General features: G+C 41.5%; 1 protein-coding gene across 1 annotated transcript in view; it reads left to right on the top strand.

Annotated features, from left to right (window-relative positions):
• LOC143943001 (HAUS augmin-like complex subunit 2) overlaps positions 1 to 12,530 on the top strand; it is a 43,402-nt gene that overhangs the window by 5,733 nt on the left and 25,139 nt on the right. Inside the window, exons 2-4 of the mRNA XM_077464476.1 lie at positions 2,123 to 2,215; positions 5,583 to 5,652; positions 6,866 to 6,998. Coding sequence (XP_077320602.1) covers positions 2,123 to 2,215; positions 5,583 to 5,652; positions 6,866 to 6,998 — 296 coding nt within the window. The remainder of the gene's footprint in view (positions 1 to 2,122; positions 2,216 to 5,582; positions 5,653 to 6,865; positions 6,999 to 12,530) is intronic.

Genomic DNA, 12,530 nt, shown 5'->3' with positions numbered 1-12,530 from the left:
AAAATGGTGGTAGTTGCAATACTGTCTGTCACACCATATTTGCACAGCGGACTTACAAGCGCACTTTTTTTTGGGGGAATAATAATTTATTTAATAAAAAAAATAAGACAACAGTAAAGTTAGCCCAATTTTTTTTTTATATTGTGAAAGATAATGTTACGCCGAGTAAATCGATACCCAACATGTCATGCTTCAAAATTGCGCCCGCTTATGGAATGGCGACAAACTTTTACCCTTTAAAATCTCCATAGGCGACGTTTAAAAAATTCTACAGGTTGCACGTTTTGAGTTACAGAGAAGGTCTAGGGCTAGAATTATTGTTCTTACTCTACCTCACATGTATGGTTTGAACATCGCTTTCATATATGCGTTCGCTTCTGCACGCAAGCTTGGCGGGACAAGGCGCATTTAAAAAAAAATTTTTTTTTCTTATTTTTTTTTTTTTTTCACTGTTCTTTTTTAAAAAAAAAATGTGTGTCACTTTTATTCCTATTACAAGGAATGTAAAAATCCCTTGTAATAGGAAAAAGCATGACAGGTCCTCTTATATATGAGATCTGGGGTCAGAGAGACCTCACATCTCATATTTACACTAAAATGCAATTTAAAAAAAAATCGTCATTTGAAAAAAATAAAATGTCTCTCTAAGAGCTATGGGCAATGACTCGGAGACAGGTGGGGGGCTGGGGGCTATCTTCCCCTCACTCGTCTCCATGTCAGGCCAGGGACAGGTCCGGATCGCTGTCACGGACCTGGCTCCTAACTTTTTCAGCTGGCTCCTAGATTCCAAGCAAATTTGTCAACCCCTGCTCTATACATTTTCTATAGGATTAAGGTCCGGAGACTGGCTAAGCCACTCCATGACCTTAATGTGCTTCTTCTTGAGCTACTCCTTTGTTGCCTTGGCGGTATGTTTTGGGCCATTGTCTTGCTGAAAAACCCATCCATGACCCATCTTGAAGGTTCTCATCTGAGATTTTACAATACATGGCCCTGTCTGTTGGCTCCATCAATGCAAAAAAGTCGGTCTGTACCTTTAGCAGAGAAACAGCCCTAAAGCATAATGTTTCCACCACCATGCTTGACTGTAGGGATGGTGTTCTTAGGGTCATAGTCAGTATTTTTCTTCCAACACGGCGAGTCCTCTTCCTCAAGAAGACACATATACATTCATGTTAATGAACATCTAAATAATTCAAAGGATTGGGAGAAAGTGCTGTGAGATCAAAATTGAACTCTTTGGTATTAATTCAACTCGCTGTGTTTAGAGCAAGAAAACTGCTGTAAACCTAAAGCCCCATACACACTATCAGATTTTCTGCTGATTGTCTTCAGATTTACCAAAAACATGTAGTACAAGGGCCTGCCTGATTGCATCCAAATTGAAACTCTTAAGGTTTGACCTCATATTATATGGTTTTGGTAAATCCGAAGGAAAAAATCAGCAGAAAATCTGATAGTGTGTATGGGGTTTAAGAACACCATCCTTACAGTCAAGCGTTTTGAGGTGAAGACAGATGCTTTGGGGCTGTTTCTCTGCTAAAGGAACAGGCTGACTTTGCCACAAGTGATAACACAAACCAATTATTATACACTTAACGGAATTTTTTTTACCAAAAACATGTAGCAGAATACATTTTGGCTTAAATTTATGACAAAATTTGATTTTATTGGATTTCTTTTAAAATAGAAAAAAGAAAATATTGTTTTTTTTTTCCAAATTTCCGCTTTTTTACGCTTATATCGCAAAAAATAAAAAACGGAGTAGTGAATAAATACCACCAAAATAAAGCTCTATTTGTGCGAACAAAATGATACAAATTTCATTTGGGTACAGTGTAGCATGACCGCGCAATTGTCACTGAAAGCGCTAGAGCGATGAAAGCTGAAAATTGGGCTGGGAAGGAAGGGGGCGAAAGTGCCCTGTATTGTAGTGGTTAAACATTTTCTCACATTCACATTATTGGAGACAGAAAGTTATACGTTGGGATTTGCAACACTTTTCTTCATGCTTGTGTTGTATGCTTGTTACCGATCAATGATAAGATGTATCTTTAGTGGATGAGGACTGTTTTTAATGCTGCGTTAGTATAACCTTGTATATTATAAACTCCTTTTCTAGGACGTGCTCGACCACGCACGGGAAGAGACTTCATTCTTCAGTCGTGTAGATGAGCTGGAGAGGATTTCTTCACTCAAGGCTGAGATTAGAGAGGTACAATCCTGTTTCCCATTTATCCGGTGTTCTTCTGTTTGTGCTGCTCAGTCATTAAAGTGTATCCATAAATTAAAGTGGTTGTAAGCCCTTACAAACCACTTTGACCTACAGGTAAGCCTAGATTAAGGCTTACCTGTAGGTCCAAGAAATATCTCCTAAACCTACACAGTTTAGGAGATATTTACTAAAAGACAGTGACAGCTGTCTACGGCGCATGCGCCGTAGACAGCGGTGCGCAGGCGTACTATCGGCGTTAGCAGTATGCCGCGGCAAATGGTGATATGCTGTTAGTGGCGGCTCCCGTGCGCATGCGTGGTAGTGATGTCGTCGCCGCTCCGGCGCTGTGAGTGGCCGGAGCAGTGATACCCGGAAGGAAGATGGACATTCCGGACTACAGGGGACATCGGTGAACATCGCTGGCTCCTGTGTCAGGTAAGTGACACACAATGGGCTACTATGCGATGCATAGTAGCCCATTATACTTTACCTTTGCAGGGAGACAAAGAGGAAGTAAACCATCAGGGTTTACTTCCTCTTTAAATGTATTAAAGCTTACCAGTCCTTGGATGTGTTGCCAGCATTAGTTTTCTTTGTTTTCAGGCTTTGTGTCCTTTGTGAACCTGCCAGTAACACAGTTCTTGTCAATGACCGATGCTTACTTACTGTCCTGTGTGTATGGAGGAGTAGTGTTGTCTACCTAGGACAGGAAATGTAGGACTACAGGACATCTCCCACTCTTATCTCCTACATAATATAAGGGGACAATTTCTAGCCCACAGTGGGAACATTGAACCTTGTAACTGATAACACTAAGCAGAGAGCACAGGAGGTTATTGGCTCACATGATTTCTGGCAGGATCAACAGGTATTTTAATTGAACAGATATAACAAAAGTACAAAACACTTTTTAACATTGTATTTAACAGACTAAAATGGAACAAATAAACATTCAATTATTGGGTTTACACAGTGCATCCAGAAAGTATTCACAGCGCTTACATTTTTCCACATTTTGTTTACAGCCTTATTCCAAAATGGATTAAATTCGTTATTTTCCTCAAGATTCTACAAACAATAGCCCATAATGACAGCTTGAAAGAGGTTTGTTTGAAATCTTTGCCAATTTATTAAAAATAAAAAATCACATGTACATAAGTATTCACAGCCTTTGCTCAATACTTTGAAGCCCATTTGGCACCAACTACAAACTTGGCACACCGATTTTGGGGCAGTTTCTCCCATTCTTCTTTGCATGACCTCTCAGGTTCCATCAGTTTGGATGGGGAGCGTCGGTGCACAGCCATTTTCAGATCTCTCCAGAAATGTATAATCAGGGTCAAGTCTGGGCTCTGGCTGGACCTCTCCGGGACATTGACAGAGTTGTTCTGTAGCCACTCTTTTGTTATCTTGGCTGTGTGCTTAGGGTCCTTATCCTGTTGGAAGATGAACCTTCACTCCAGATTGCTCTGGAACAGGTTTTCTTCAAGGATGCCTCTGAACATTGCTGCCTTGCTGCATTCATCTTTCGCTTGAACCTGACTAGTCTCCCAGTTCCTGCCGCTGAGAAATATCCCCACAGCATGATGCTGCTGCCACCACCATGGTTAACTGTAGGGATGGTATTGGCCAGGTGATGAGTAATGCCTGGTTTGCTCCAGACATGCTGGCCATTCAGGCCAAATAATTCAATCTTTATTTTATCAGACCAGAGAATTTTGTTTCTCGTGGTCTGAGAGTCCTTCAGGTGCCTAATGGCAAACTCCAGGTGGGCTGTCATGTGTACTGAGGAGTAGCTTCCGTCTGGCCACTCTACCATACAGACCTGATTGGTGGAGTGCTGCAGAGATGGTTGTTCTTCTGGAAAGTTCTCCTCTCTCCACAGAGAAACGCTGGAGCTCTATCAGCGTGACCATCGGGTTCTTGGTCACCTCCCTGACTAAGGCTCTTCTCCCCCCCCCCCCCCAAACACTCAGAATCCTGGTGGTTCCAAACTTCTTCTATTTACAGATGATGGAGCCCACTGTGCTCATTGGGACCTTCAATGCTGCAGAAATTTTTCTGTACCCTTCCCCAGATCTGTGCCTTGATACAATCCTGTCTTGGAAGGTCTACAGACATTTTTTTGGACTTTGTGGCTAGGTTTGTGCTCTGACATGCACTGTTAACTGTGGGACCTTATATTGATAGGTCTGTGCCTTTCCAAATCATGTCCAATCAACTGAATTTACCACAGGTGGACTCCAATCAAGTTGTAGAAACATCTCAGATGATTCGTGCAAACCAATTGTGAGTGTCATAGCCCGTGAATACTTATACATGTGATTTTTTTTTTTTTATAAATTTGCAAACATTTCAAACTAATTTCTTTCATGTTCTCATTATGGGGTATTGTTTGTAGAATTTTGAGGAAAATAATAAATGTAATCCATTTTGGAATAAGGCTGTAACATAACAAAATGTGGTAGTTGTGATGATATGTACAGTTTTACTAACACATGTCAAAGTTTCAAAATTGTGCTTGGGCATTAAGATTTGTTTTACCCTTAGGTGTGAAGGGGTTAGCTTGTCTCTATCATGACTCTCTGCTGGACTTATAGTCTCGGTAAAAACAGCGTAATTTTCTCATCCTCTCTCTTTGCTGCCCTAAAAAGGACTTGTTACAAGCTAAAACACAATGCATTCAATATGCTTTCTTTGAGTAAACCTTTGGGCCCCATGCACAGTCAGATTTAATATAAAACCCTGGCATTCTTTGACCAGGGAGACGAAAGGTAGTGTATACAGCTGGCCATAGAAGTTAATTGCTGTAGACGGCCATGTTAGGGTCTATATCAATGTTTTTGTGCATCGATATGCAGATTTAATCCTCAAGTCATCTGTGTTCATGAGGCCCTAAAGTGACCCTGTTACCATGCCAATTATGATAAACATCTCGTTTTAAAGTACCAGCATAAGCCTACACTCGGGTGCATTTGCAAATCCTTTACCTTGCTGTGATGGAAAGAGACCTTCTGTGTTTTATCACCTGTGACTTCTGGTAGTGTCAAAGGCAATGTCAGAGGCTCTGATCCTGATACATGCAGCTGCTCCCCTTCCCTGGTCCTGATGTTAGCCGAGGTCCTGACCAAGGTTTACACAGTCTCCATTGGCAGGTTTGCATGGAACTTCCTTGGCCCTTGCCAGAAACTTTGCTGATATCGGAGCTGGGGAGGGGGAACAGCTGCATGTATATTGCTGAGCCTTTTTTTCAATAAATAGATAACTGGATGTATGGAATGTTTTTTTTAATGTATGTTTGCTGGGAGATTGGCTTCACTTTGTGTATAAATCTATAATGTCTCATTGTTTTCTATCTGCCTAACAGAAGAGTCTGGAGCTAGAATTGCTGAAGCTTGAGAAAGAGACTGCTGATATAGCTCATCCCTTTTTCCTCAGTAAGTTATAAGGTTGCTGTGATGGTCTTTTGCGTTGTATTTGCCATTCATTGTTTTAAACTGCCCATACATCTGTAAATCCGGGCAAAAATATAGCAAATGGTCCTGTACACATCTACCAACTCCAATAATTTATTCATGTTCGGGCAAACAGCTAAAGACTTTACTTCTACTAATTCATTTCAGCTGCGAAAGACCTTAAAGTGGTTGTAAACCCTTACAAACCACTTTGACCTACAGGTAAGCCTAGATTAAGGCTTACCTGTAGGTCCAAGAAATATCTCCTAAACCTATACAGTTTAGGAGATATTTACCTGAAGACAGCCACCGCTGTCTACGGCGCATGCGCCGTAGACAGCGGCGCACTGGGCAAGCCACAGATCGCGGTGATATGTCGCGTGTGTCGGCTCCCGTGCGCATGTGCGGGAGTGACGTCATCACTGCTCAGGCGAATCACAGCGCCGGAGCATCGAGACCCACCAAGAAGATGGGCGCTCGGAACTACAGGGGACAGCGGTCACTTCGCTGGCTCTTGTGTCAGGTAAGTGACACATAATGGACTACTATGCGATGCATAGTAGTCCATTATGCTTTACCTTTGCAGGGAATCAAAGAGGAAGTAACACCCATCAGGGTTTACTTCCTCTTAATGATAACTTTCACTCCCTGCTGAAACATTTTAGACTTGTTTTTAGCAGTTTGCCTTAACTTTAATAAATTACTGAAATTTAAGGCTGTATTCAGGGCAGGGTTGGTTGCCTTATTTTTGGATCAGAGGGTAGATGGAAGCCCTTCTTTGCACTGGCCGTTTTTTTTATGTAGTAAATAGAATTTAGTAAATAAACTATCAATTTGCAACAGATTTGGCCATTTGTGGCCAAATCTTACAGTTATAGGTGGTCACCAACCACCAGGGTACTTGTTGAAATGGTGGCAATGAGTTGCACAAATTCACCAAGATATATCTCAACGGGCATCTTATCATCTTGGGTGAACAATATGTGATTGAATAACTAGTAGACCAAAAAAATATAGTTTGATTAATAACCCAGCAAATGAACTCCATCATTTTGACAACCAAATGTGGAAACTAAAGAGAATTTGTGTTATTGGCCATGGGGATCATTCTTGGCTATGGCCAAAAATCCCATTTGTTCAAGGTTCCTCCAGCACTTAATAACCACTTACATTCCATTGTATTTGGAAATCCTAGGTCAGAAATGTGAGGCCCTGCAAACACTAAACAGCCACTTGGAGGCAGTTTTGCGAGAGAAACGTAGTCTGAGACAAAGGCTGGCTAAACCACTATGCCAGGAAAACTTGCCCATTGAAGCATCATATCACAGGTAATGTACTACCAGCATTATAATGAAGGCTCAATTTCAGACCTACCTCCAATGCCCCCATATTGTTTCTTCCATTTCCCTGTTTTTTACACTATACCCCAAAAACAAATGGTGCGTTATATGTACTATATGAAACAACTAATAATAGCTTTTACTTCTACATGTATAAAAGTATTCTCACCTGTCTAGAGATGAAGATATTTGGAAGGCAAAATATTAAAGATTAAATTTCAGCTTTAAAGGGGTTGTGAAGTTATTATTATTATTATTATTTTTTTTAAATAACAAACATGGTATACTTACCTCCACTGTGCAGCTCGTTTTGCACACAGTGGCCCCGAACCTGCTCTTCTGGGGTCCCTAGGCGGCTGTCTCTGCTTCCTCCCGCAGGTACTTCTCACGTTCATGCAAGCTCCCTCGCATGGTGAGAAGCACTTGCGGACATGCTCCCGTGATACAGCCGGCGGCTATAGCCTCTCGCTGTATCACTCAGCCCCGCCCCCCGGTGTGCCGCATCATTGGATGTGATTGAAAGCAGCGCGAGCCAATTATGCGCGGGACTTTCGAGGGGTCAAGTAAGTAAAACGGGGGGACGCTGGCACTGTGAGATGTTTTTTCACCTGAATGCATTCAGGTGAAAAAATATTTACCTTTACAACCCATTTAAAGTGTATATAGACATAAATTATGTATTTATTTTTTATTTTGAGTAGGGTAAGGATTAACTGAAAACTTTATTTTTTATTTCCTGACCTGTCCAGGAGTGTTATCTTATATTAGACTGTTGTCTCCTGAACAGGTATCGCTGTTGTAAGGGTTTTCCTCACCTCCTGTTATAGTGAGAAATATAAAATATTGCATTTCTCATTTTTATGCTGATAACAAAGGTCACCAGAACAAATAGAGGGGGTGAATCTCCCCAGTGGTGACCCAGACAGCAGTAAAAATACAGTTTATTGGGCACAGATGCACTATCATAGTATCTTTTTTGATATTCTAATAAAAACCTATGTGTGGACATTATTGTTATTAAAACCCCTTCTATATAAAAACCTGTTTATGAAAATGACATCCAGTCAAGTAAAAAAAAAAAAAAAAGTAAGTACACCCTACAGATACAGTGCATCTGGAAAGTATTCACTTTTTAAACATTTTGTTAGGTTACAGCCTTTTTCCAAAATGGATTCAATTCATTATTTTCCTCAAAATTTTACAAACAATACCCCATAATGACAACATGAAAGAAGTTTGTTTGAAATATTTGTAAATTTATTAAAAATAAAAAAATGACAAAATAACTTGTATATACAATGGGGAAAATAATTGATTGATCCCCTGCAGATTTTGGAAGTTTACCCACTTACAAAGAAATGAAGGGTCTATCATTTTTATCATAGGTATATTTTAAATGATAGAGACAGAATATCAACCAGACATCCAGAAAAAACTCATGATACAAATGTTATAAATTGAGTTGCACGTCAGTGAGTAAAATAAGTATTTGTTCCCCATGCAAAACATGACTTAGTACTTGGTGAAGAAACCCTTGTTGACAAGCATAGTGATAAGACGTTTCTTGTAGTTGGTTACCAGACATTTAAGGAGGTATTTTGGTCCACTCTTTACAGATCTTCTTTCTCTAAATCCTTAAGGTTTCTTGGCTGTTGCTTGGCAACTCAAAGTTTCAGCTCCCTCCATAAATTTTCTATAGTATTAAAGTGGTGGTAAACCCAAAAAAAACAAAAAAAGGCTAGCATAGCATACTAGGTCATTATGAAATACTCACCTTAGATCGAAGCCCCCCCCCCCCCCACAGCGGTCCCAGTACACAGCTCCAGCCGGCGACATCGCTCCCTGAGTTACTTCTGCGTATCGCGGGCTCTGGCGCTGATTGGCCAGAGCTGCGATGACGTCACTCCCACACATGCGCATGGGAGCCACCGGTAACAGCACACTAGCTAAAGCAACGCCACGAACGTGCCATTGCTTCAATGCGCATGTGATGATGACGTCGGCAACATGCTGATACAGGGGGATATCTCCTGAACCGTGCATTTTCTGGATAGCTACAGGTAAGCTTTATTATAGGCTTACCTGTAGTTAAAAGTGGATTGTAAGGGTTTACAGCCGCTTTAAGGTCTGGAGACTGGCTAGGCCACTCCATGACCTTTAATATGTTTCATCTTTAGCCACTCCTATGTTGCTTTAGTGCTATGTTTTAGGTCATTGTCATGCTGGAAGACCCATCCACAACCCATCTTCAGTGTTCTGGCTGAGGGAAGAAGGTTCACATCCAAGATATTATAATACATGGCCCCATCCATAGGCCCCTCAATGCGGCAAGGTCGGCCTGTACCTATTAGCAGAGAAAGAGCCCCAAAGCATCATGTTTCCACCTCCGTGCTTGACTGTAGGGATGATGGTCTTAGGGGCATAGTCAGCATTTTTCTTCCTCCAAGCATGGCGAGTTAAGTTAATTCCAAAAAGCTCAATTTTGGTCTCATCTGACCACAGCACTTTCTCCCAATCCTTCTCTGAATCATTTAGATGTTCGTTGGCAAACTTCAGATGGACCTGTACACGTGCCTTCTTGAGGAGGGGAACTTTGTGGGTGCTGCAAAATTTAAATCCATGGCGACGTATTGTGTTACCAATGGTTTGTTTGGTGACTCTGGTGCCAACTGCCTTGAGATCATTCACAAGCTCTTCCTGTGTAGTTATGGGCTGAGCCCTCACTTTTCTCATGATCATATTTACCCCATGAGGCAAAATCTTGCATGGAGCTTCAGACCGACGGCGATTGATGGTTATTTTGTATTTCTTCCATTTGCGAATAATACGTCTGACAGTTGTCTCCTCCTCACCAAGCTTCCTGCTGATGGTCTTGTAGCCGATTCCAGTCTTGTTGAGTTCTACAATCTTGTCCCTGATGTTCTTTGACAGCTCTTTGGGTCTTGCCCATGATTGTGAGCTTTGAATGGAAGAAAGATTCTATTGACATGTGTCTTATATACATAACGAGTTTTTGTTGGGTGCGCCTTCTTAAAAGGATACGTAAAGGTTTGTTTTAAAAAATACCATTAAAAAAAAACTGTCATACTTACCTCCTTGGTGCAGTTGGTTTTGCACAAAGTGGCCTCGATCCTCCTCTTCTGGGGTCCCTCAGCAGCGCTCCTGACTCCTCCTCTTCTCGAGTGTCCCATTGGAAAGCCACTCTCCCTCGGGGCACTCGTGCGGGCGCTTGTCCTGCTGCTGCATCCATTGACACAGACAGCAGGACTTGAATAGAATGCATTAAGGTGAAAAACCTTTAAATTAACAGGATTAGTCTGTGTACCACATAAGCCCATGCTGTAGCCAGTCTGTGGGAGCCAGAATTATTGTTGGTTGGTAGGGGATAAAATACTTCTTTTACTCAATGAACAGCAACTTAATTTATAACATACAGTATCTCACAAATGTGAGTACACCCCTCACATTTGTGTAAATATTTTATTCATTTTTTCTTTTATTATATCTTTTCATGTGACATCACTGAAGAAATGTACAATGTAAAGTAGTGAGTGTGCAGCTTGTATAACCGTGTCAATTTGCTGTCCCCTCAAAATAACTCGACACACAGCCATTAATGTCTAAACCACTGGCAACAAAAGTGAGTAGACCCCTAAGTGAAAATTTCCAAATTGGGCCCAATTAGCCATTTTCCCTCCCTGGTGTCATGTGACTCATTAGTGTTACAAGGTCTCAGGTGTGAATGGGGAGCAGGTGTGTTAAATTTGGTGTTATCGCTCTCACTCTCTCATATTGGTCACTGGAAGTTCAACATGGCACCTCATGGCAAACAACTCTGAGGGTCTGAAAAAAATTATTGTTGCTCTACATAAAGATGACCTAGGCCAGTGATGGGGAACCTTGGCACCCCAGATGTTTGTGATCTACATTTCCCATGATGCTCGTGCACTCTGCAGTGTAGTTGAACATCATGGGAAATGTAGTTCCAAAACATCTGGAGTGCCAAGGTTCGCCATCACTGGCCTAGGCTATAAGAAGATTGCTAAGACCATACAGCAGGTTCCATTCAGAACAGGCCTCTCCATGTTCGACCAAAGAAGTTGAGTGCAGGTGCTCAGCGTGTTATATCCAGAGGTTGCCTTTGGGAAATAGACGTATGAGTGCTGCCAGCATTGTTTCAGAGGTGGGGGGGGGAGTCAGCCTGTCAGTGTTCAGACCATACAGTCACAGAATTTTACCAGATAGATGTCAAAGCCACGAAGGATACTGCTTTGGCCGCAGTATGTTTTGGGCGGCAGAAGGAGTCCTTCTCAGGTGGCAGTTTCTGTGATTGTGTCTCCCTCCTCAAGGGCATTGCTTTAGAACATCCCATGTAGTCATTATTATAGTTACTTTGTGTCCTGTGTTGTATGATAAACAAATTAGGATTTTTTTCATCATACTCACCTGTAAAAATCCTTTTCTTGGAGTTCATCATGGGACACAGAGGTCCCTCCCATCTTTTTTGGGATATTCATTGTTTTGCTACAAAACTGAGGACCTTCCTGTGTAGGAGGGGTTATATAAGGTTGGACTTCCTGTTTGACTGTCTGCCAGTGTCCATCCACCAGTAGGTGGAGTATAACCCATATAGTCATTATTATGTTTGCTCTGTGTCCCGTGATGTACTCCAATAAAAGGATTTTACAGGTAAGTATGACAGAAAAATCCTAATTCTCTGGTCTCACGAAAGAAAGATTAAACTCTTTGGCCTGAATGGCAAGCGTAATGTCTGGAGGAAACTAGGCACCACTCATCCCCTGGCCAATACCATCCCTACAGTGAAGAATGGTGGTGGTAGCATCATGCTGTGGGGATGTTTTTCAGCAACAGGAACTGGGAGATATAGTCAGGATCAAGGAAAAGATGAATGTAGCAATGTACAGAGATATCCTTGATGAAAATCCACTCCAGAGCACTCTGGATCTCAGACTGGTTCAAAGTTTCATTGTCCAACAGGACAACGACCGTAAGCACACAGCCAAGATAACACGGGAGTGGCTACGGGAGAACTCTGAATGTCCTTGAGTGGCCCAGACTTGAACCCAATTGAACATCTCTGGAGAGATCTGAAAATAGTTCTGCACGGACACTCCCCATCCAACCTGATGGAGCTTGAGCGGTCCTGCAAAGAAAAATGTGAGAAACTGCCCAAAAATTGTGTCCCAAGCTTGTAGCATCATACTCAGACGTGAGGCTGTAATTGGTGCCAAGGGTGCTTCAACAAAGTATTTAGCAAAGGCTGTAAATACAATGTACATGTGATCTTATTTCATTTTTTTTTTTCTTTTTTATATATATACATTTGTAAAGATTTCAAACAAACTTTGGGTTATGTTTGTAGATTTTTGAGGAAAATAATGAATTCAATCAGTTTTGGAATAAGGCTGTAACATAAAATGTGGAAAAAGTGAAGTGCTGCTTACTATATGTTTATTATAGTGGCCCTTCTAAAGGTACATGTACAGAGAGAAATTTGTA

This window comes from Lithobates pipiens, unplaced genomic scaffold (assembly GCF_037356315.1).
Source record: "Lithobates pipiens isolate NorthernLeopardFrog02 unplaced genomic scaffold, aLitPip1_a1.2 Scaffold_30, whole genome shotgun sequence".
Taxonomy (NCBI): Eukaryota; Metazoa; Chordata; class Amphibia; order Anura; family Ranidae; genus Lithobates; species Lithobates pipiens.
Note: the sequence above shows the minus strand (reverse complement) of the source record. Positions and strands in the feature narration are given on the sequence as shown.